Source organism: Orycteropus afer, unplaced genomic scaffold (genome assembly GCF_000298275.1).
Source record: "Orycteropus afer afer isolate SDZICR_OR568_19922 unplaced genomic scaffold, OryAfe1.0 scaffold00010, whole genome shotgun sequence".
In the NCBI taxonomy this organism is placed as follows: Eukaryota; Metazoa; Chordata; class Mammalia; order Tubulidentata; family Orycteropodidae; genus Orycteropus; species Orycteropus afer.
This window is the reverse complement of record NW_006921597.1, coordinates 648,092-672,720: the sequence shown is the minus strand read 5'-3', so window position 1 is coordinate 672,720 and position 24,629 is coordinate 648,092. Positions and strand designations below refer to the sequence as shown.

Below are 24,629 nucleotides of genomic sequence, written 5' to 3'. Positions count from 1 at the left end.
ATCATTATATTTAAATATATTTACTATATGTTTTATTTTGAAACTTCTCAACTTATAACAAAAATTTTAAATATACTTATTCCCATGACAAAAGTAATTATATGACTTATAGTCAAACAATATAGAAATGTATGTAGTTGTTGTTATGTGCCGTTGAGTCAGACCTGACTCATAGCAACCCCTCCTTGGGTTTTCGAGGCGATATCACTATAGAAGTAGGTTGCCCCAACCTTCCTTCCAAGAAGTGGCTGGTGGGTTTGAACTGCCAGCCTTCTGGTTAGCAGTCAAGTGCCTTAGGCACTACGCTAGTAGAGCTCCCATAGAAATATATACACACAAACAGACACACTTTTGCTTAATTTCAGCCCCAAAGGTCATTGTTACTTGTTTGTTAATGTAGATATGTGTGTGTGTGTGTGTGTGTATTTTTAACCAAAAAAATGATGTGCTACATTCTGTTCCGTAACTTGCTTTGACATTGTATGTAAACCTTTTCACATCAGTATTTATAGATACTTCATTCTTTATAATGACTGCATTGTATTCCATTTAATGACTTTATTTATTATTACTGGACAACATTTGGATTGTTTCTAGCATTTCACTCTTACAAACAATGCTGCTTTGAGTATTTTTGGACATTTTTTACTTATGATATTTAAAATTAAAACATGTTTATTTCAGTAATATCAGCAATTCTGAGATCCTAACCCCATTTTCAGTGTCTCTTTTTTTGCCCTGTAGATCTTCAGATCCCTACCTGTCGGCTATAACATCTCTAAACAAGTTCTTGATCAATATCTCACTCTGTTGGCAGATGATCCAGTAAGTTTGGGATTTTTGTTTTGTTCTGTTTTTCCTTTTTCTGCTTTAATATGATTTATTTCTACCAGTGATGCTTGATTTCATTTTTGTATAGCCTCATTCTCCACCTAGCCAATTCAGACCATTTCTCTACCATCACCTGTTGGTAGAGCTGCCTGCAAATACTCTTGGCCAGATTTGCTCCTTTGGAAACAGAATCACTGGACTTTCCATACACTTAACACTCCCTCTCTGTCTTTTTTTTTTTTTTTTAACAGCTAGAGTTGGTTGGAAAGTCTGGCGACAGTGGTGGAGGAATGTATGTCATCAGTATCCTTACCAGTTGTTTCCTTACAGTCTGGCAACCTGAACTGTGAAACAGAGTTATAACTTATAAAAGAAAGCTTTGGTAATATCTAGTATACTAAATAAGTCAGAAAATTGAACTAATATATTGGTGATAAAGAGGTAAAAAGGATTTCTAATTAGCCACAATTTTAGTTAACTAAAAATCCTTATTTAAATATCCTGGTTAATTAAGGTTTTAAAATACTTAGATACCATAAATAAGGCCAGTATCAAAAACAAAGTAGCATTTAACATTTAATTATAATTGAGAGACTTAAGAATAAAACCAAGATCACAATGACCAGCATTACTGAGTGACCTTAATCCTCTACGTGAAGACCTCCATAAGGCTCTAGCATCCCTAGCCACAGCCACTCTGGAGTCCGTTGTACAGGAGAGGTAAGGGGGTTGCCTTGATTGGAATTGGGGTCAGACACTGTCCAGGTCCCATTTGAACCAGTAATTTGATCATTGTGTAAGCAACTAATACAGACACACCTTGGCATACCTTGACTCATTTTTCCACTGAACTACAGATCCTGTCTACTATTATTCTTTACCCTGTATATCCAAGCGCTTAATTAATTCTCATTTATGCCAATTGACCATCCTTCCTAAAGCCTTTGCTTTATTTGTAAATGTAAGAACTGAAACATTCAAGAGAGTCAGCAGTTGGTGACTACTTAATGACTAGCAGTACCATCACCAACCCTGTGGAACTATGAAAAAAATTGTCTTGACTGCTATTTTTTCTGGTCCCTGCTCTAAAGAAGGAATCAGGGCAACCACTGTCTTGTGACTACGTGCTGAAACTAATCTGTGTTGGCATGCCATTTGCTTTCTTTATCCCTTTCCAGATTTGGGTCTCGCTGTGCTAGAATATTCCGGTTAGTTTTGCAAAAGAAACACCTGGAACAGAAGCAAGTGGAAGACTTTGCAATGATTCCAGCAAAGGAAGCAAAGGATATGCTATATAAGATGCTCTCAGAAAATTTCATATCACTCCAGGTAACCAATGCTGTAATAACCACAAACTAGCAGAGCTTGTCTGAAGGAGCTCTGGTGGCATAGTGCCTAAGGCAATTGACTGCTAACCAGAAGGTTGGCAGTTCAGACCCACCAGCCACTCTGCAGAAGGAAGACTGGGCAATCTACTTCCATAAAGATTTACTGCCTCAGAAAACCAAAGGGGTTCGCTTTGAATCAGAATCAACTTGATGGCAGCGAGTTTGCTATTTTTTAGCAGAGCTGGCCTAGAGTGAGGAAATTCTTGAGGTCAACACCCTGAACTCCCAAGCAAACAGGAAAAAAATGATTACCAATGACATAGCAAGCACTTGAAGGATAATTGTGGAGCTTAAACCAACCTAGAAAGAAAGTGGCACAGCCAAGAAATCACCCTCAAATTACCCTGTCCTTTTTTCCTTTGTCTTGTCATCATGCTTTAACTCTATTATAGATTAAATCTATCTGTAGCATCTGTTGAGTCCTCACTGTGTGCAGAGCTGTGTAACAGACACTATGAAGAAACAGAATGGGTTTTGGAGTCAGAGTGACAGCTCTACCTCTTACCCAGTTACCTTAAGTAAGTTTTTTTTCCCATTTATGAAATAATGATGGATGGTGATGATAAGAATAATAAAGTTTTTATAAAGATCAAGTACAATCTACTTGGTACATGGAGTTACTCAATTAATGTTAGTTGCCTTCTCTTGCTTTGCCACTCTGGATGCTAAGCAAAAAAGAAAAACAAACAGACTCACTGCCTTCAACTCAGTTTCTACTCATAGCAACCCCCATTGGGTTTCCAAGGCTTTAAATCTTTACAGAAGCAGACTACCCCATCTTTCATCCACAGAGCAGCTGGTGGGTTCAAACCACTGGCCTTTTGGTTAGCAGGTAAATGCCTTAACCACTACATAACCAGAGCTCCTTCTGGATGCTAACAATCAAATGGAAAAAACAGAGCAGCCCTTCTATGTGGTTGATTATGTCATAAGCACAGGTGCTGAATGACAGGAGAGGAGGAAAACAAGTGAAGCAGAGGGCTGAGTAGTTCCAGATAGGACTGATGTTTGATTTGCCAGTTCTGAAGAACAATATAGTTTCTGTTACTTTTCTTTCTGTGGATAAATAGGAAATTCCCAAAACACCAGACCATGCCCCATCCAGGACCTTCTATTTATATACGGTGAACATCCTGTCAGCTGCCCGAATGTTGCTGCACAGGTGCTACAAGGTAACCCCATCTGAACCTTCTCCCTATTCCCTCCACACAGACAAGTCTCCCCACCTTTATGCCCCTTTCACCTATTTTACCTGAGCTATTTAAATAGAACTATGTGCATTTCTTATCTTTATTTTCTTCCTTTAGAGCATAGCCAACTTGATAGAAAGGAGGCAATTTGAAACCAAAGAGAACAAGTGAGTAGTATTTTTAGTGAGTCGTTTACATTTTTCAAGGTCAAAGCCTTGAGGGAAATTTTCCTGTAAAAAATGGAAACCAATAGAGACAATAATCAGTCTAGTTGCATTAAATCATTGGTTTATGTTGGCAGTTTATGTTGGCATAACTCATGGCAGTAGCCTATACTTCCCCCAATGGAATAATTTTGTAGATTAAATTTAAGAAATGTACCAGCTGACACCAAACTTTAAGTGGAAATGAGAAGCAGTTAGAGTTTCAAGAGTAAAGTCTTATTTCTGATAAATGGGTATAAAAAGTCCGTAGAGGGTGATGAGGAACATTGTCAAAGTGGGAATTATGGCCCAGGGCTAAAGGGTAGCCAAGGGTTGGCCACATGCCTTAGAATTGTGTTGTCTGGCAGGCGTCTCCTAGAGAAATCGCAGAGAGTCGAGGCCATCATCGCATCTATGCAGGCCACTGGTGCGGAGGAGGAGCAGCTACAGGAAATAGAGGAGATGATCACAGCCCCTGAACGCCAACAGCTAGAGACCCTGAAGCGCAATGTCAACAAGTAAGCATCATAAACTCCACATCTGTATTTCAAAACGCCTTCCAGACAGATCCATCTTGATATTCTCCAACCCCTCCAACTCCACATAAGCAAACCTCAATCTTCTTCTCTAGTTTAATTAACAGAACTATCATCCACCTAAGCTACAAACTGTGAAGATCTCCTCAGCTTCTCCTTCCTCACCACACACACTCTTTGTTCACCAAGTCCTACTGATATTATTTCAGTAACATGTCTCAAATCTGGCCCTTTATCTTGGTCCCCATGAAGGAAGGCCTTTATCACCTCTTTCCCAGACTTTCACATTTACCTCCCCCATGCAAACATCTCAAGACTAGACTTCTTGGCATGACATACAGGACCTTTCACAATTTTACAGTAGTCTCTCTGTCTCTCTCTCTCTCTCTCTCTCTTTCTCTCTTTCTTTCTTTATTAACCACTCACTTTAAAGGGATTGCACTGAATCTGTAGAACAAGTTGGGGGGTATTGCTATCTTAATATTAAATCTTCCAATCTATAAATATGTCCTTCCATTTATTTAAGTGTTCTTTTGTTTCAATAATGTTTTGTAGTTTTCGGTATGCAAGTCTTGTACTTCTTTTGTTAAATTTATTCCTAAGTAGTTTATTCTTTTGATGTTATTGTAGTGTTCTCTTAATTTCCTTTTGGAATCTTCATTGCTATTGTATAGAAATAAAATTGATTTTTGTATACTGATCTTAGATCCTACAGTCTTGCTAAATTCATTTATTAGCTCTAATTGCTTTGTGTATGTGTATATATTTCTTAGGATTTTTTTATATATAAGATTATATCATGTGCAATTGTTGTTGTTGTTGTTGTTATGTGCCGTCGAGTCAGACCTAACTCATAGCAACCCCTCCTTGGGTTTCCGAGGCAGTATCACTACGGAAGTAGATTGCCCCATCTTCCTTCCAAGGAGTGGCTGGTGGGTTTGAACCGCCAGTCTACTGGTTAGCAGTCAAGTGCCTTAGGCACTAAGCTACCAGAGCACCTCATCTGCAATTAGAGATAGTTTATTTCTTCTTTTCCATTCTGGGTGCCTTTTATTTCTTTTTCTTGCTTAATAGCCTTGACTGGAACCTCTGGTATAATGTTGAGAAAATAAGAGAACAGACATCCTTGTTCCTGATCGTAGGGAGAAAGCTTTAAGTCTTTCATTGTTAAGTACAATGTTAGCTGTGGGTTTTTTGTAGGTGGCCTTTATCTGGTTGAGGAAGTTCCCTTCTGTTCCTAATCACCACTCATTTGAAGCCTCAGCTACTCTGGCTTCTCACTATTTTTAAACGTCCTAGGTCTTTTTATATCTGTGCCTTTGCATATACTGTTCTTTCTCCTGGCTACAGTTTAGCCTGTAACTTCCCCCAGGACAGAAGTTATATCTTTTTAATCCTCAGCAATTTCCATCATGTCTGGTACATATGAGATGCTCAGTAAATGGGAGAATGACCTATTGATTCTCCTACTTTCCACCTCTCTCAGGGGTAATCAAGCAATTCCCCATGGCCACACCCACCCCAGCCTCTAATCTATGCTCAGTCCCTGGCAAATGACTCTACTTTTTCACTCAGGTTGGATGCCAGTGAGATTCAGGTGGATGAAACCATCTTCCTTCTGGAGTCATACATTGAGAGCACCATGAAGAGACCATGACCCAAGAGAAGAGTCTTCCTCAAAAGATCTGGGAAATGGGAAATAAAGTGAAGAAAGTGCCTGGATGCATTCTTCGTAGTGGATAAACTATGGATTCTTACACTGAAGCTCCCTTTCTATTCCTGCCACCCAAAATATACCAGAAAGAATATGCATTTAACATATTTTTTAAAGTTTGCAAATCCTGTATTAGATCCATCACTAGATTCTCCTCTCATCAGGTCTGTGCAGTGTGAACAACCTTAAATTATCTGTCAGAGGCATCAGTTTCCAACAAGAAGTCAGCCAATTAGAAACTTCTTCCTCAGCATTTCATTCCATTTGTAAAAGGTAATGCCTGTTTTTTATATTCTTAAGCTATAATCTGAAAACACACAGACAATATATAGGGATTGTGCAAGATAACCACATAGAAAAACCAAAGCATTTTCCAAGTGGATTGGCCCAAGCTATCCCACTGAAATATATGGATAGAAGCCACATTTGCCAGCTGCAGGCTTCTAGCACATCTGAAGTTATGCATGTAAAACATTTAGCATAATACATAGGCCTGGCATATGGTAAACACTAAATTATTGCTCCTCCCCACAGTTTCTTAAAAGTGGCAACTCTATCCCAACAACAACAACAAAAAATAATCTTGGACCAAATGGCTTCACTGGGAAATTGTACCAAATATTTAGAGAATTGATACCAATACTGTTTAACAAAAGACTGAGAAGGAAGGAATACGGCCTAGTTCATTCTGTGAAGCAAACAAAACCCTGATACCCACACCAGACAAAACACCACAAGAAAACCTCTTAAGAATATAAATGGAAAAATCCTTGACAAAATACAAGCGAACAGAATCCAACAGCATAATGAAAGAGTCATACACCATGATCAAGTGGGATTTATCCCAGGGATGCAGATGCAGAGATGCTTCAGCATTAGAAAAGCAATCAACGTAATACACCACATCAATAGAGCAAAGGAAAGAAACTACATAATCATCTCTGGATACAGAAAAAGCATTTGATAAAATCCAACACCATTTCTTGAAAACCCTAACGAAGATTGGAATAGAAGAGAAATGCCTCAACGTGAGTCAGGGCATGGATGAAAAGCCAACAGCCAACATTATACTTAATGTAGAAAGACAGCTTTCTACATGCAAGTGAGAACAACACATATATGCCTGTTCTCACCACTTCTTTTCAATATTACAAGTCCTACCCAGAGCAATATGACGAGTAAAAAGAAAGAAAAGGTATCCAGATTGGAAAAGAAGTAGAATTATCTCTATTCATGGATGATACTATCCTATATATAGAAAATCTCAAAGAATACACAAGAAAACTTCTAGAGCTAATAGAGGAATTTATAAAAGATTCAGAATACAAGGTAAACAAAAATCAGATATCTGTACACCAGCAATGAGAAGTCTGAACGGGATCTTGGGAAAACAATTCCATTTACAATAACATCTAAGAAAGTAAAATACCGAGGAAGAAATCTAACCAGGGATGTGATGGACTTACACAATGAAAACTACTAGCTATAAAACACTGCTGAAAGAGATTAAAGAAGATTTAAATAAATGGAAAGATGTTTCATGTTCATGGATTGGAAGACTTAGGGCTCACACTTCCTGATTTTAAAATACACTATACAGCTACAGTAATCAAAACAGCCAGATATGGGTATAACAATAGATACATAGACCAATGAAATTGAAGTGATAGTCCAGAAATAAACCCATACATCTGTGGTCAACTGATTTTTAACAAAGATGCTAAGCCCATTTGATGGGGAAAGAAAAGTTTCTTTAATGAATGGTGCTGGGAACATTTAATTTCCACATGCAGAAAAATTAGACAGGATCTATGCATCACACTATACACAAAAACAAATTTAAAATGGACTAAAGATCTAAATTGCAAACTAAAACCATAAAATTCTTAGGAGAAATGCAAGGACAATGCTGTCAGGCCTGGTTTTCAACAGTGGGTTCTCTAAAAAGCAGGAAGAGCAAAAACAAAATAAATGCCACCTCACAAAAATGTAAACACTTTTATTCATCAAAAGATTTTACCACAAAAGTGGACAAGCTATAGACTGGAGAATATCTTCAGAAACCATATATGGAACATGAATCTAATAACCAAAATATATGTAAGATTTTGACAATTTAACAACAAATTGACAACCCAGTCATAAAGTGGACAAAGGACTTGAATAAACATTTCACCCCCGAGGACATTCAGATGACCACCAAACACATGAAAAGATACTAAGTATCATTGGCCATCAGAGAGATGTAAATCAAAACCACAATGAGACATCATTCCATTACCACTACGATGGCTTAAAAAAAAAAGCATATGCTGGCAAAGATGTCAGGGAATTGGAACCCTTATGCCATTGCTGGTAGAATACAAAATGATACAGCCATTATGGAAAACACTGGTGGTTCCTCAAAAAACTAAGAACTACTATATAACCCAGTAATTCTTCTAGTAGATAATACCCAAAAAACTTAAAAGCAGAGATTCAAACAATGACTTGTACACTAATGTTCATTGCAGCCCTAGTCACAGTAGCCAAAAGGTGGAAACAACCTAAAAGCCCATCAACAGATGAAGGGATAAATAAAAAATATGGTACAAATATACAATGGAATACTACCTAGACTGTAAGAGAAGTGGAGTCTTAATACATGCTATAGTATGGATGGAGCTTGAAGACATTGTGCCAATCACAAAAGGACAAATAATGTATAACCTCACTTATTTAAAAAGACAAAAAGAGGCAAATGTATAGAGACCAAAGTTTATTAGTGGTTACCAGGGGTGAGAGGGAAAGGAGAAGAAGGGGTTAATAGTGATGGAAAAATTGCGTTGGTTAAGGGTAGGGTTGTACAGCCAATTACTGTAATTGCTGTCAATAAGATACACCTGTAAAAAGTTGAATTGGCAAGTGTGATAGACATATTTACAACACCAAAAAGAGTAGCTGCTGAGGCTGCTTATGTACAAGCAAACACTGCATGGAATTTGGTTCCTTGCTTATGGTCATTGTTTCATGGGGCATCCCAGTTAATAGGCTGTTTTGGTTACCTAGTGCTGCTCTAACAGAAATATACTACAAATGAGTGACTTTCACAAACAGGAGTTTATTCTCTTATAGTTTTGGAGGCTAGACGTCCGAGTTCAAAGTGACAGCTCTAGGGGCTGGGTGAAAGCCCCTTGACGTTGGGCTTCAGCTCTGCCTCTTGCTCCCAGCCCACTGAAGCTGGAGGATTTCTTTGCTCAGGCAGCTGCTGGCTGCTGAGGCTGACAAACCCAAGACTGACAAGGCACAGTCCCGATATTACTAAACCACACAGCAGGCCATTGATGCAAGTCCGTTAAGAGTCCCAAGATTGCCAGACAACGTGGCAGGCTGCTGAATAATGACTTGGCTACATGCAGGAGTCAAGCGTGCCAAAAGCAGCAACCCTTCCTCAATGCTGCTGCTTATGTTCTGGAAGTAGACCACATCCCCAAGGCAGCTGATCAGCTGCTCCAGTAGATTCCACCATGGAGATTATTACCAATCTCACCATGGGAAATTACTACATCCAGCTGCCCAGCCAAATTAACACATAACTTTAACTACTGTATAGGTCTAATAATGTGTTTAGTGCTTCTGTTCTACCTCGTAGTTCCTTAAGTAGTGCCTGGGGTCTTAAAATCTTGCCAGCAGCCATCCAAGGTACAACAGTTATCTCTGTTCACCTGTAGCAACAGAGGAAGGGGAGTCAGGAATAGGAAGAGAATATGGAGTATGTATGTGGCTAATTGCCTCCATGAACAACTGCCTCTTGCCATGAGACCAGAAGAACTAGGTGTCTGGCTACCATTACTGAACATTTTGATCAAAGATTCCATAGACGCCTACTCAAAAAGGGGAAAATGCAGAACAGATTTTTAAATTCTCATGTACTCTGCACTGGAGGTGTGGAGGGTGGGTGAACCCCTTAATGACTTCCCTGAGGTAATCTTTAAACCTTAAACCAAAAATATCCCCTGAGGTCATCTTAAAACTGAACAGTAGTTTAGCTTAATAAACCTTGAGCATATGTTCTTTTAAGAACTATCTATATGGGATTAAATTGAGGACAGCAACTCAAAAGATTAGACAGGGGCCTTAGAGGGCAGTGAGTTTATAGGGAGGAACAACTCAAAAGGAGGGTGAGAATGGTTGTACAACCTGAAGACTAATAAATGTCACTAAATTGTACATGTAGAAACTGCTGAATTGATGTATGTTTTGCTGTGTATATTCTCAACAACAAAATAATAAAGGGAAAAAAAGTGGCAATTGTAAATTCGCTCAGTACATGAATGTAACTTGCCTCAGCAAGAGTCTTCATTTAAAGGAATTAGGTGTTATTTTACAATTTAATCAGTTTCTTCTTACCCTTGTTTATTTTCTCTAATTAATTAAACATTTGAATGCTAATTAATTGTCAGGCACCACCCGCCAGCCATTCCTGGGAAAGAAGGTTGAGCAATCTACTTCCATAGTGATACTGCCTCGGCAACCCAAGGAGGGGTTGCTATGAGTCAGATCTGACTCAACGGCATATAACAACAACACTAGACACAATATATAAAGGTAAACCACACATTATCTCTGTCCTTGAGATACTCATTTCAGACATCATTTATTGAGCATCCACTCTGTGCCAGGCACTGGACCAGGCCTTAGGGATACAAAGATGAGTAAGCCTTGCACATATAACAAGAGACAAATAAACACAAAAAAAGTATAAGTAATTCAGGGGAGGGAGGAGAAACCTATAGTACAGAAGTATTTAGTACAGAGGCAACAAAGGAAGAAGGGTCACAGGAAAGGAAGCACAGAGAAGAGAACACTTAATCTGTAGTTTGAAAGAGGAATTGCCAGATTGAAGTACGGGGTGGGGGCAGCCTGCTTCTTGGGAAAACAGCAAATGGGATATGACTAGAAAATGGCTAGAGTCCTGCCAGAATTGAAACTGGAGAGGCAGGTAGGCACAAAGGCGTATGGGTCCTTGCCATACTGTGTTGTTTACCTTTTCCTGAAAGCAATGGGAAGCAGTATCATTTTTGTGTTTTAGAAAGAACACTCTGGCAGCATCATAGAAAATGAATTAATTGGGGCAGGACTACTTGGATACTCACAGTAATATTTCAAGCAGATTATTATTAGGTCAATGGCGTCTGGAGAGATGGTGGTAAAGAGATTTGAGATCGATGGAGGGGCAGAATCTGCAGCACTCAGTTGCCGTTTGTGTAAATTGAAGGAAAGGAGCAGCAGTGTCCAGAATTATTTCCTGGGTGTCTGGCTTGGAGACAGATGTAACTAATTCAAGGTGATACCTGCTATAACATACATGTGGAAGTACTATGGAGGGGTGGTTATAGTTCAGCCCACAGCTGGTGGAAGATGAGATGTAAATCCAGAAATCATTCTGGAATCATTGTCCTAGACAGAAAAGATGGAGAGAAAACAGGAGCAAGAGGTGTTCCTCTTTGTCATCTGGTACATTACATTATGGATCGTCCCTGGGGGTTACGTTTAGATTTCCCGCCTAAAGTCCTGGGAAGCTGGCTTGCTTCCGACCCTGCGGAGCGCTGGGAGGGGAGGAGCCGCTGGGCCACCAGAGGGCCCCACGGGCGCCAGGGCGACCCCGGAACCGCGTCATGGCCGCCGCGCGGGTATTGCTACTCCTGTCTGAACACCCGGAATCGGCGAGCTTCGCACGGAGCGTGTGTGGTCTCCTGGGCGCTGGGCCAGGGCTCGGGCCATGGCCCATACACTGCAGCTTAAAGCGAGGACAGCTCGTCCTCTCGGACAAGCCATTCCTAGGCGCCTCTGCCAGGCTTCCGCTCCAGGTCTAGAGAGGAGGGGACCAGAAATGGGGAATGAAGGACAGGAGGCGCGGACTGGAGATCGGGTGGTCCTGACAGCGCGAGCCCTAGGGGTCTGGCAAGTCCGCCCCACTCAGCCCCTCCCCCACCACGCGGTGTCGCCCAATTTTCGTAGGCCATACCCCCCCACCCGACTCTCGCACCGCTCCTGAAGCCTTGACCTGCTTATTCCCTCCTGCCAGCGACCCCCTTTCTGCCCTTTTGCGGCCCTGGACCAGCAGCCCGGGGCCTCGATGCCGGAGCTGCCCACAAACCGAGGTGTGGATCTGGGTGTGGCCGTAATTCTGCAGTCCAGAGACGAAACTGTCTTGTTGACACGAAGGACCAGCACCCTTAGCCTTTCCCCCAATCTCTGGGTACCCCCAGGTGAGCACTCCTGGCGCAGGGCCCAAAGTCTAGGGAAGAAAGTTGCCCTTTTTCTCTCCCAAGTTATTCCCAGTCCCAGGATATAAAAGTGGGCCCAGATTGTAGCATGTCTGCCATCACAAGAGGCTGCAGCTGCATCTGTGTCCACTGGAGGGAGGGCAGGGTAAACACTGAGTGGGGGCTGCTGGCCAAACCCACCACCACTCATGTCTTGTCCCCATGTTTTTGCAGGTGGGCATGCAGAACCTGAAGAAGAGGTAACCAATCAGCTGATCCAACCTGCACGCTTACCCTACCTTGAGACCTACCTCTGGGTCCACCTTGGTGTGGGCTGTGGGAGGGGCAAACAAAAGGACAAGTCAAACCCCAGCCACTCTGACCTGCCCTCTCTTGATTCCCAGCTGCTGGACGCAGGACTTCGAGAGCTTTGGGAGGAGAGTGGACTACAGCTGCCCCAGGGCCAGTTCTCCTGGGTCCCTCTGGGGCTATGGGAGGTAACACAGGGACTGGAGACCCTTCCTACTTAACCAACTTCTGTTTAACCTTCAACAACTTCTACCATTAAAATCTACAGAACAGTCTGTAGATTTTATCTGCCTTGGCCACAGAGGGGGCAGAGTGTGAAATGGAGTGCCCAAAACCCACAGCCCACCCAGATCCCTCACGCACCATATCTACTCTCTAGTTCCTTAGTTTGGGGCCAGTTTTTTGGGTTTTTTTTCCACCTTAAAGCTGTATTTTAGTCTCAGAAAGGGAAAGGAAGTTCTCAGTTTCTCGTTTCCTTCTTAGTCTGCCTATCCTCCGAGACTGAGCTGGGGTTTCCCCAAATACCATCACATCGTTCTCTATCTACTTGTGATCTCCCAGGAGTCGCAGCAGCAGCTGCAGGTAAGGCTGGCAGTGGAAGGAAATGGGGCTCAGGGGAGCCCAGGCAATCTGGCTTCGTCTGTGATTAAGGTAGGCGAGGAGATTTAAGGGAAAGTGAGAGAAAACACACAAAACAGCCTCTCCCCAGCCTTTCCCCATGTCCCTCTCCATTCCACCTGGGGGTCTTCTGTGGTCAAGAACAGGCCTCGCAGAGAGATGCCTGACAACAGTGTCTGGCCTCAGGCACGGATCCAACCAAACCCAAGTGAGGTGAGTGCCTTTATGTGGCTGAGACCAGATGTAGCAGCTGCAGTGGCTGCCACAGAAGATGGGACAGGGACAGCCAGAACTCTCCTCCAGGACCTACCACTCTCTGTCCCGTAAGTAAGAGCTTCTTCCCAATCCCCCAGTATACCCACACACTAATACAACTGTGTGTTGTAGGGGAGATATAGGGGCTGAGTTGGTCAGCTGATAATGGAGCGAGCATGTGATATCAAAGCCAATGACCATCCAACTCAAGGGCTCCTGTGCTCTGATTGGCTAGCAGCAAAGACTGAAGTGTGAGGAGTCCCAGCTTTCCCACAGGGGCAAGTCACTTATCCTTGAACCAATTTCCTTTCTGTACAATGAGAGTAACTCCCACTCACCCCCTCCTGCGGTGCTTGGGAGGATAGGATGACCTAATGGAGATGCAAGTGCTTTGTAAACAGCAAGGCACAGCCCAGACAGTTGTCATTACACAGTGCAGTGGAACTGCAAGAGGATGGAGCAGCCCGATCTCTGGACCTGCCCACGTCCACACTCCTGCGAACAACCCCAACCACAGCAGAGAGCAAAGAGAGGGTCAGCACGGGGACCAAGTTTGCCCTTAGGCTCTGGCTGCAACACCTGGGCAGGTAAGAGTGAGGAAGTCCTTGGGGGCTCCACATCACTGGACTACATGGTCTAGATGTGTTTTTATGGGCATGGGGGAGAGGAAGGGAGGAAGAACGAACAACTGCTCTTGGAAATCCTCAGTGTGACACCCCCACCATGTGACAGAGGAGCTCATGTGGACCCAGGGCCAGCAAAGGAAAAAATGAACATAGACCGCCTTTCCTCAAGCCAGGGGTCTGGAAAGTAAAATCCATAAGCCCCTCCCCAATCCACTTCTGCAACACTCACAGAACATTCACAACCTTTATTAATGGGTGAGAACTTTGCTACAATTCTGGAAATAAAAAGTAAAATTACAATGTAAGTCATAGGCCCTACAGGAGCCTGAAAAAGGAGATTGGGAAGGAAGGAATGGGGGTTCTTCTACCTCCCAGGAAAGGTGCAGAATGAACCAACTATAGGCCTCTGGAAGCTTAGGCCCAGGGCTGGTCAGCATAAGAAAACATTGTGAATTAAATACATAAATAGGGAAAGACCCAGGCAATACGCCCGGCCTTGCTCCCAAACCCCTGGGGATCAGGGCTAAGGCCTTATCTTTTCCTCAGTTATACTGGGAAGTGGGAGGCAGGGGAAAGTCATCTTTGGAGTATTTTGGTTCTTGTTTATATACAAAAAAACAAAAAAAATGCAACCTAAAATAAAGTTCTCTGTCCATGTGTCTGTCTCAGTTTCTCTACTTGTCTGTTTGGCCAAAGGGAACGGAATGGACATGAAGAGACAATGAATGTAGGGAAGGAATAGAGCCATGGGTTTAGGGGATGGGAGGACAGGGCATCTGGGGGACAAGAGAGAGGCCCCCTCTCCTCACAAGGCTCAAGACACAGTTAAGGCTGATTCAGCCTTTCCCCCAACTCAAATCCCATCCCATTTGCCTGCCACTGCCTAGGTTAACATACCCAAAGGAATGTGCAGCCATCCAAAGAACATTTCCAAAAATAGACCCCATATGTCCTAAAAAGAGGTTAAATATTAACCCTTTGGGTGTTAGCCTTGTCAGGCAGAAATGAGGCCAAAAGTCAGGTGTCCCTGAAGGTATGTCTGACCTTTGGCCAAAGTCCCCCAAGGGGTCAGAGTGGCCAGCGGTCTGGATTCCACTTCATACTTGCTCAATGTTGGGGGGCAGTAAAGGGTCCACAGTCCAAGGGATTCAGTCCAGGGAAATGATGTCTGACCGACAGCCAGTCAAGGAAGGACCTGAGGGCAAGGGTCCGCCATGTCCTTCCCTCAATGTCCCCCCAGGGGCCACAATACTGCTGACACGTCCTGGAGGGGGTGCTGGAGGGGAGCTGCGGTGGGAGGTCCCCAGTGGCGCCAGTGGGCCCAAGAAGTGGGAAGGGGTCCCCCGGTACTGGAAGAAGTGGCCAAGGGCATCCTGTTCGTCTAGCGAGGTGATGACGGAGGGGCCATAGTGCTAGGAAGAATCGAGGGCATAGTTTAAAATTTCATTCTAACTTCATCCACCTCCCAATCACTCATCTCAAAAATATCGTATGTGATAAATCAACCCCTGTAGATCACAAATATTCTCTCAGAAGAGAGCCTCTCTCTGGCTCTTTCTCCTACTTCCCCACACCCCATCCCTTGTTTTCCCTGCCCCGAGACAGCCCCTGCCCTCCCCGCTCCAGTTTGCTAGGTTCTTGGCTTTGTGAGCAGTTGAAATGTGTGGAATGTCCACATGGGGCAGGCATGGTGCTCAAGTGCACATAAGTGTGTGTGGGGGTAAGCAGGCCAGGACATAAAAGGAACAGGATCTAGGAAATCATGGATAGGAATCTGAGGAAGTAGGGCCTTAGAGGGAAATGAGCTGCCTGCCTTTTCCTCTTCCCTCACAGAAAAGCTGACTCGGGTCCTTGGGGGTAAAACAACAGAGAAGGGGGCCCATCAGTGCCTAGAAAGGAAGCTTCAAGATCTGAGATCTTCATAGAAGAAACCACTTACCTGACTCTCAGTTTGAAGGAAAGAAAATAAGTCTAAACCTGGCAGGAAAAGAAAAATCACAATCAGTCTCCTATGAGACCCCTCCTCTGCCACATGTGGACCGGAGGCTTTGAAAAGCAATGGTTCTGACTGGTCCTGGGGAGGGTGTGGCAGTGCAGGGGCCCACTTGTGACTAATGCCATACCTTGGATATCAGCCCCCAGTGGGAAGGCAGGTGGGTACTCATGTAGCGGGAGACTGGACAGGAAATCCCCGCCCAGCGTGCCCATAGCAGGGCTCCGTAGCACGGAGGATGGCTGGTGACTAGAGGTCAAGACTCTGTGAAGGAAGAGCAGTTGGGATAGGTGGCAAACCACGGATGCCCTTACCCATCTCAGCCTCCCAAGGCCTCTCTCCCTGTCCCTTCCACCCTTTCCCTTGCTCCAAGGGTTGCCCAGTGATCAGAAAGCATCCATGACTTCTTCGCCTGTCCCTTCTGCTAAAGTTGCAGCCCATTTCCTTGTACCCTTTGCTTCCAGGCAGGGCTGGGATGGCAGCTGAGGTGACAGGACAGTGCTTCTTGGTTGGAGGAAGGTCCTCCTCATCAGAAGAGCTTTCTATTGTCAAGTCAATAACTTCAACCTTTTTCTTATTCTCTGATGGATTTCCCTCTTGGACTGGACTGTACTGGAGGCCTGCGGGTGGTAAAAAGACTGTCTCAGAGAACAGGCCATCTAGGATTTAGCTCAGCTGGAGGACAGGGTGTCACTCACCATCCAGCCCATACCCTGGTGGGGGGCAAACCTCAGATGCCTCCTTCTTAGGTTTCATTGGGCACCAGGATCCATCTTCCATGAACTGGATCTCATCACAGTCCGAGCAGGAATTAAGAATCTCCATGAATAAACTGGGGGAGAGGAGGGATAGGAATTGATCTGCCTAGGAAATGGCTAGAACAGTAGCCAGAGAGTTCTGCCACTCACCTTCCTGTACCTCAATTTTCTCATCTATATAATAAGGATATTATATACCCTACTGACCTCTCCTGAGTTGCTGGAATCAAATTAAGGTACATAAAAGAGCTTTGCAAACTCTAAGTGCCAAGTTTGAAAATAAGTTCATTTGAAGCACCTATTATGTGTGGTGCTAGGAACAAGACAGAAAGGGCAGAGACAAAGAATTCCGTAAGCCATCTCAAAAGGCACTGTCAACAAGAAACAATGTGGACTCTGGAAGGGGATTAGGATTAGCTAGATCAGCACACCCAGGCCCTCAAAAGCACCTTATTGCTATGCTCAGTGGGAGACCAAGTAGTTAATATAGGCAATATAGTATATATCACAGTTTAATACTTCGGCTCTGCCACTTATTTACAATACAGGCAGTCCCCAGGCTACAAAAGAGTACACAATTCCTAATTGTGTCTTTAAGAATTTGTAAGTAAGCTGGAACAAGTACATTTGGTTCTTATTAAGCCTTACTTTAGTGCAAGAAAAAAGGAGCTCTGGTAGCTTACTGGTGAAAGCATCTGGCTGCTAACCAGAAGGTTGATGGTTCCAAATACACCAGCTGCTCCACAAAAGGAAGATAGAGCAATCTACTTCTGTAAAGATTTACCACCATGGAAACCTAATGGGGATCACTATGAGTCAGAATCAACTCGATGGCAGTAGGTTTGGTTTTTGGCTTTTTAGTTCAAGAAAAAGGAGCTCTGGTGGTGTACTGGTGGTTAAAGCATTTGGCTGCTAACCAGAAGGTTGATGGCTCAAACACACCAGCTGCTCCATGGAAGAAAGATTAGGCAGTCTGCTTCCATAAAGCTATACCATCTTGGAAACCCAATGGGGTCGCTATGACTCACAATCGACTCAATGGCAGTATGTTTTGTTTTTTTTTAAGCGTAAGGAAAGGAACTCTGGTGGTGCAGTGGTTAAGGCATTTGGCTGCTAACCAAAAGGTCAGTGATTTGTACCCACCAGCCACAGAAGAAACAGAAGGCAGTTTGCTTACATAAAGATTTACAGCCTTGGAAACCCAATGGGGGTTGCTGTAAGTCAAAATCAACTCAATGGCCATGAGTTTGCTTTTTTTTTTTTTGGTTTTTAGTGTAAAAATAAGGCTCAAAGCCTTTCCAATGATTTAAAAGCTATGTGCCCGAAGTGAAGGTGACTGTGATGATGAACTTGTTCTAAGTAGAGATTGGTTCAAAAATTCCTGGTGGTGCAGTGATTAAAGCACTCAGCTGCTAACACGAAGGTTGGCAGTTCAAATGCACCAGCCGCCCCAGAGGAGAAAGCTATAGCAGTCTGCTTTTGTAAAGATTTACAGCCTCAGAAACTCTATAGAGCAATTCTAGTATGTCCTATAAGGTTGCTATGAGTCAGAACTGGCTCGATGACAGTGGGTTTGGCTTGGGTTTTTTTTGGTACAGATAGATTTAGAAGTTTCAAAATGAGAGCAAATTTACACAATATTAAAGGGTAAGTAGGAGTTATCAGAGTCGAAACCAGGAACTGCCTTATAGCTTTGAACAAAATGATCTCTTAGGCATGATTCTTCATCTATAATAACAGATCCTATCTCACAGGGTTATCATAAGGATTCAGTGAAACAAGGCATGTGAAGTACTTAGTAAGTACTTTATAGTAAGTATATGAAGTATGTATTAAGTATAAAAAGTTACAGACTGGTAAAGGAGATAGAAAGGGTGAGTTGGTAGGAACAGGAGACGGGGTTCATGTGAGAAGAGGTCCTAGTAGCTGTTCCAGGTAAAAGGAAGCAGAATGGCCCTACCCATCAATGATCAGAGATTCATAGGGAGCCTTCTTGTCACACACAGGACATGTCCACGTTGGCTTCTTCTCATTCATCTGTAGATAAAGGGCAGCATCGAAGCTCTGCAGGTGGGCGCAGGTAAGGGCACGACAGGGGACGGTCAGGCGCATTTTCCCTAGCTGAGGAAAGGTGAGTTCTCTGGTCAGAGTCTCCATATCCCAGAAAACCTTACTCTAATATCCCTAGAAACCCTCATCAGAATCCAAAGGTTTAACCCAGCCCTTTTCCCCCCTGGACTCACCGGACACATGAGTGACACCCGCAGACTCGTAGTAGCCACCTCACTGTCTGGGTCAGCAGTCAATTTCTCCTTGACTGAAACAAGAGTGCAGCCAAAGCCAGGCAGTTAGCAAGACTAGAGAGGAAGCCGAACAGCTGGTGAGGCCAGAATCAGATGGCTCTGGCTGACAGGACTTTGGGGACCAAAAGGTGAGGGGCATCTGGGATCTGGATTATGAAGGTTGGAGGGAGGAAGATATTTCCTCTTCCCTAAAAGTGCTTAAGGAGCTCTGGTGGCATAGTGCCTAAGGCATTATCTGACTGCTAACCAGAAGGCTGGCGGTTTAAACCCACCAGCCACTCCTTGGAAGGAAGATAGGGCAATCTACTTCCGTAGTGATACTGCCCCAGAAACCCGAGGAGGAGTCGCTATGAGTCAGATCCAACTCAACAGCAGTGAGTTTGGCTTTGTTTTTTTTTTTTTAAAAAAAAAGGTGCTTAAATAGAACCAGGCAACACTTTGGCAAAGACAATCTAAAGGGAATTGAAGCATCACATGAGGGTTAGGTTAGATGATCCTTCAGGCCCTTTTCAATCCTAAAAGCCCATATTCAAGCAGCGCTGGAGTTGGGGTCTATGAGGTACAAACTAGTTGCATGATTGGGAGTGCCAAGGTATCACTCAGTGCTTAGGCGTGGTCCAATTTCTCCACTATGAAGACTAATAAAGGGGACAGGTTCAGGGTTGGGGCTCATGTGAGAGAGGAAATAAGTTGTAAGAGGGGTGTGGGTTTGATTATGAAGGCTGGAGGGCCAGGAAGACTAGGATCCAGATCAGAGGGATGAAGAGGGGAGGATATTACTCACTCAGTGCCCGGGAGTGGTCTGGGTTCCGGATGCCCTTTGCTCTGAGCTTCTGTAGGAGGGTCCCTGCAGTCAACTGCCTCACCAGGTACACAGACAAGGAGTAATTCTACTTGGGAGGACAGTGGGAAGGAAGTTGATCAGCCTCTGCTTTTTACACCACCACCCTCCTGCCCCCATGAAGGCTAGAGACAGTGGATTATAAGGCAGAAAGTCCCAGCAAGAAGTAAGAAGTGTTTCCCCAACTAGGACACGGGATGATTCCCCCCACCCCATTCTCTGTCCTGCAACAACCCCCAAGCTTCCCTAAGGGAAGCTAAGGCTCCCTGCCTTAGCCATGCTCACCCGTCCAAATTCAGACGACCAGTTGACCACGATGGTATTAGGAACAGTGGCTGAAAGTCGAGCCAGCGGTGTGATGTTGATGGGACGGCTGGGCCTCTTGGGCTCAGCCCCATTCTTGGTGGGGGGAAGGTAACCCTGGGAAAGGGAGGGACTGTCAGAGGAAGGTTTCTCTGGGAAAGAGCTCTGCTCTAAGAAGACATGTTGTCTTGGATTACTCACTCCTTGAAGGGAAGGCCAACTCACTCACTGACCAAGCGTGTAGGGGCCCATCTGGTGACTTATGAAACCAGGGCATTATTTAAGGATGTGTGTCAGCTTCACTCTTGAGGAAAAAGGAGGGCTTATTCATTGACCAAGGAAATGGGAACCCACTCACTGTGTCCTTAAGATGGACTTCCATCAACTCTTAGCTCTGGGGTCATCACTTCTAAGTCTTCTCTGAACCTTTGAATTGAACTAAATGTCCTTCCTCTGGGTCCAATAGGACCCTTGTTAAGCCCTATCTCAGCACTTTGCAGATGATTCATTCAGTAAACTGAGCACCTACTATGTGCCAGGCACTGTGCTAGACATGTCTCTTAATGCTTATGACTGTAACACAGCCTCCATGAGAAAAAGGACTATGATCTGCTCATCTTGGTAATACCAGCACCTAACACAGCACCTGGCACTTAGTAAATGTGTAGTTAACATTTGTTGAACTGAAGAGGGGAAGGAGTACTGCCAGAAAAAGGGAAGAACACTTACTGGCAGGGGGCACAGTTTCCCATTGACCTTGACAAAGAGGTTGGGGGGAAAATAATCCTCCTGGGGGCAGCTGGTCTCACAGAGACAGAACCTGGTGAAAGATTGAAGAGGATGAAAAAATGGAAGGCAGTCTCTGGAGATGAATCTGGCAGAGAAGCAGGAAATCCCAGAAAATCAGTCACGGATTTCTGCACTCTTCTGCATCCAACAAGAGTCCCAAGGCTGGGGTGCGCAGTGACAGAGCAGGGTATATCCTAGAAATATCTGTCATACTCCTTCTTCACTCCCACCCCCAAGGAGGGCTCAGCACGGATGGAGAACCAACTCACCTTAGCTGCACCTGTATGGTATAATCGCATTTGGCTCCTGGCAGAAGCTCTCTGTAACAAAGATGAAGGAAAGATGTCAGCATGTGGCTCCCAGGGGGCCATGAGTAGATAGGGAGAAAGTTAGATGTCCAAGGAATAAAGAAGAGATACCACAAAAGAATCACAGAGAAAGCAGGTGTAGGAAAATGGATAGGGAAAAAAACAGGGGAGAATAGAAGACAGAGAGGGGAGGAGAGTGGTAATCACGCAGAAATGAGGCTAAGAATACTGAAGGAAAAATACCTGGATGTGAGGATCTGCTGCACTTGCTGGGGAGTGAGGGCAAAGGTAAAGTGTGCTTCCTCAAACCGCTGGCTAGAAGTGGATGCTAAGGACACAAAGGGGTGGTTATTCCCAAGCCCATACACAGGCAGCCACAGAAGTTGCCCCATCCCAAGTCGCTGATCCCACAGAAAGGCTTAGAGAAGAGGCATGGAGTCAAGGCTGAGAGACCACAGAGAGCCATACCGAGAGTGGTGGGTCGGATGAGCTCCCCATAGACTTCATAGAAGGGCAATGGTTTCATGGTGACATCAGGGTGCACAGGCTGGGGCAGAGAAGGGTGCATGTCTACCTCACGTTTGGGGCCCAGCACAGTACCAGGGGCCAAGAGGGCTGGAGGGATGGGGGCTAGGGGACTAGCAGAGGCTACAGGGGAGGTGCCAGGGGGCAGAGAGATCAGGGAGAGATCAGAAGGCCCCAGGGTCTTCCGGGGAAAGCGTCTGCGGTAAAGCTCTTTGATCTTCATCTGGACGCTGGGAGCACAGCTGGATTTGAGGAGGTGCAGGGCCTTAGCCAGGAGCTCGTGCTTCCTTCCACTCTTATTCCGGCCAGCAAAGCCGAGGAGCACCTGGAGCTCAGATACTCGGAAACTCATCACCATGTGCTGTGGAGAAGAACAGAAGCTTGAGAATCCTGCCAAGGACACTGGGGCTGAGCCTCCCAGTGGGCAGTGAGTGCTCTTTCCCTCCTGCGCTGATCAGAAAGATGCTCTGCAGCTAGGTTACTGTCAGGTAGCCATCCTTGCCAGAGGGACATCTCAGTCCCATTTTAACAACCCTCAGGTCAACCTGAGGGTTGGGTACCCCCCAGCTCCATCAGCCCTATCTCCTTATGCCTGGAAAACGACCACAGTGGGAGCAGGGAAAGGCACACAGCAAGCCATCCCCAGATACACCTTCTCAGTCCACTACAGCCTCCTATCTCCATCCTTGCCTTTTAGCCTGCACTGTCCCTTAAGCTGCTTATCTCCTCTCCTGCTCTTTCTCATACCCATCCCAGGCTCTTAAGGAAAGGATAAGAGACAGGGAGAAGGAGAGAAGAAAGGATTCAGGCCAGACAGTCCTAAGGGGAATGAAGGAGACGGGGCTAGAAGATAGTGCCCCACAGTCGACCCCTCCCAACTACCTCAATCCACCTCAGCTATTTGCCCCAAGCCTCTGAAGTCTTTGTGAACAGGGTTTACAGGTCAGGGTTCAATATTCCTAACCCCCAAATCCTTTCTCTGTATCATCTGTGTAACCATGCCTCCCTTAGTCCCAGTCTTTTGGGAGGAAAACAAGACCAAAACTGGTGGAAAAGGGAGAAAAGAGACCCACCAAATGCAGGTATCCTGCCTGTTTACTCCCATCTGTCAGGAACTAATATCCTGCTTCTCTCCTATATAGAGAAATTAAGGAATTCCCACACCATCCCTCCCATAGGAGTGGAAGAAGAGAGAGCAAAGCTCTTAACAGAGGCCTTGAGAGAATGAGAAGGCATATGAATCCTGATCCAGGGTACAGAATTCCAAGATCCCAGGGCAGTGCAAATGGTTAATACATATGGCTGCTAACTCAAAGGTTGGAGGTTTGAGTTAACCCAGTGGTGACTCAAAGAAAGGTCTGACAATCTACTTCCAGAAAGTCACTGATTAAAAATTCTGTGGAGCACAGTTCTAGTCTGACACACACGGGATTGCCATGAGTTGGAATCAACTCGGCAACTGGTTTTATAATGGCCCAGAGGCTCAATGGCTAACCCCAGCCTGATTAGGGCTGTGGCTCCATTCCAAAGGGGTAGAATAAAGCTTGGAAGCAGAGGGATAAACCCACTGGTTTCAGGTTTTAAGAGATATCCTTTAGTGCAGTTACCCTCAGACTCTGTGTGCTAATGGGAGGGCACAAAGAGCTATCTCCTTCATGGACTCTTTCCATAAATTTTGAGAAGATTCAGCCATAGGCTGGCCTTGCTACCCCTCAAAATTCTTCCCTGCATAGAAGGGCAGGAGCTCTGGTGGCATAGTGCCTAAGGCATCTAACTGCTAATCAGAAGGCTGGCAGTTCAAACCCACCAGCCACTCCTTGGAAGGCAGACTGGGCAATCGCAATCGCAAACCCAAGGAAAGGTCACTATGAGTCCAATCAACTCCACAATAGTGAGTTTTCATAGAAGGGTGGCCTTATGGCTTGGTCCCTTTTTAAGAATGTAAACAGCTTGCTATTCTCCCTTCCTCCTCCTCATCCTTATCTCTTCTGTCTTGTCTTTAGTTTTCCAAGAGTTGTGCCTATAACTGGTCCTCCTTCTATCCCAGTTTCACACTCCTCTGCCACTGCCCAAAGACACCCACTCACTAAGACAGGGCGGTCCTCTCAGCCTCCAGGATGCTTTTGCCCCACCCCTCAATGTATCTGCACGCACAGCCCCGCCCCCTATATCTCAGCCGCCTACTGGGTATTTCCTAAGGCTGGAATCCCAATAGCAGCCCCAAAGCCTCTATCTTCTGTATTGCATTTCCCCCAAGACCTTCTCCTACAGCTGCCCCCCAGTCCTATCCGGACCTCTGCCCCCAGCTGTCGCATCTCTTGGCCTTGATCGACTCGCCCCCTAAGCCTCTACAACAGTTTTCCCACCTTGCCCTACCCCTACATCTGCCCCTACTACCAAATCCGACTTCTACCCGCGTCCCCGCCCCCTACGCCTCGGCCCCCAACAGCAGCAATTCCCCTCAGCCCCGCCCCCGAGCCCCGCCGCAGCCTCTTCCTAACCCACAGCCCCTTCTCTCCTATCCCCAGCCGCGCTACAGCCATTCCCCGCCACGTCTCCTGCCGCCACCCGAGCCCTCAGCACCCAGTCTCGGTCGCTTCCCCGACTTGGCGTACCGCCGGGACCGGTCCAGATGGGGATGGGGGAGGGGGCCAGTACCTTTAATTCGCCCAGCTCCGCCATCTTGAGACATCGCAGGCGCCCGAGCCCGAGCCCGAGCTCAGGCCCAGGGACCGGCGCACAACTCTCCACCCCAGCGCCGGCCGCAAATGCCGCCTGCTCCGCCCCGTCCGGCCCCCTACACCTCCCCTTCCCAGCCCCGCCCGCCAGGTTGGGACAAACCCGTCTCGGCCCCTCCCTCCACTGCCGGACCCAACCCCTGCACGTCGTTG

General features: G+C 45.3%; 3 protein-coding genes across 3 annotated transcripts in view; 2 read left to right on the top strand and 1 right to left on the bottom strand.

The window, feature by feature from the left end:
• Positions 1 to 5,805, top strand: part of POLR3C (RNA polymerase III subunit C) — a 15,960-nt gene extending 10,155 nt beyond the window's left edge. The window contains exons 7-14 of the mRNA XM_007948307.2: positions 745 to 825; positions 1,083 to 1,134; positions 1,491 to 1,551; positions 2,010 to 2,160; positions 3,290 to 3,391; positions 3,527 to 3,576; positions 3,981 to 4,130; positions 5,724 to 5,805. Of these exons, the coding sequence (XP_007946498.1) occupies positions 745 to 825; positions 1,083 to 1,134; positions 1,491 to 1,551; positions 2,010 to 2,160; positions 3,290 to 3,391; positions 3,527 to 3,576; positions 3,981 to 4,130; positions 5,724 to 5,805 (729 nt within the window). The remainder of the gene's footprint in view (positions 1 to 744; positions 826 to 1,082; positions 1,135 to 1,490; positions 1,552 to 2,009; positions 2,161 to 3,289; positions 3,392 to 3,526; positions 3,577 to 3,980; positions 4,131 to 5,723) is intronic.
• Positions 5,806 to 11,519: 5,714 nt separating this feature from the next.
• NUDT17 (nudix hydrolase 17) lies at positions 11,520 to 14,106 on the top strand. The gene is made up of 8 exons (XM_042782165.1): positions 11,520 to 11,711; positions 11,930 to 12,113; positions 12,345 to 12,370; positions 12,515 to 12,607; positions 12,903 to 13,001; positions 13,224 to 13,360; positions 13,727 to 13,879; positions 14,001 to 14,106. Exons 1-8 carry the CDS (start codon positions 11,520 to 11,522, stop codon positions 14,104 to 14,106), a joined length of 990 nt encoding a protein of 329 aa, XP_042638099.1.
• Positions 14,107 to 15,066: 960 nt separating this feature from the next.
• Positions 15,067 to 24,420, bottom strand: PIAS3 (protein inhibitor of activated STAT 3). The gene is made up of 14 exons (XM_007948286.2): positions 24,397 to 24,420; positions 21,682 to 22,099; positions 21,457 to 21,541; positions 21,175 to 21,225; positions 20,846 to 20,936; positions 20,099 to 20,233; positions 19,757 to 19,862; positions 18,913 to 18,986; positions 18,630 to 18,790; positions 16,610 to 16,743; positions 16,363 to 16,531; positions 16,042 to 16,175; positions 15,858 to 15,895; positions 15,067 to 15,330 (listed from the first exon to the last, which is right to left on the bottom strand). The coding sequence occupies exons 1-14, from the start codon at positions 24,418 to 24,420 to the stop codon at positions 15,067 to 15,069; spliced, it is 1,884 nt and encodes a 627-aa protein (XP_007946477.1).
• Positions 24,421 to 24,629: the final 209 nt, after the last annotated feature.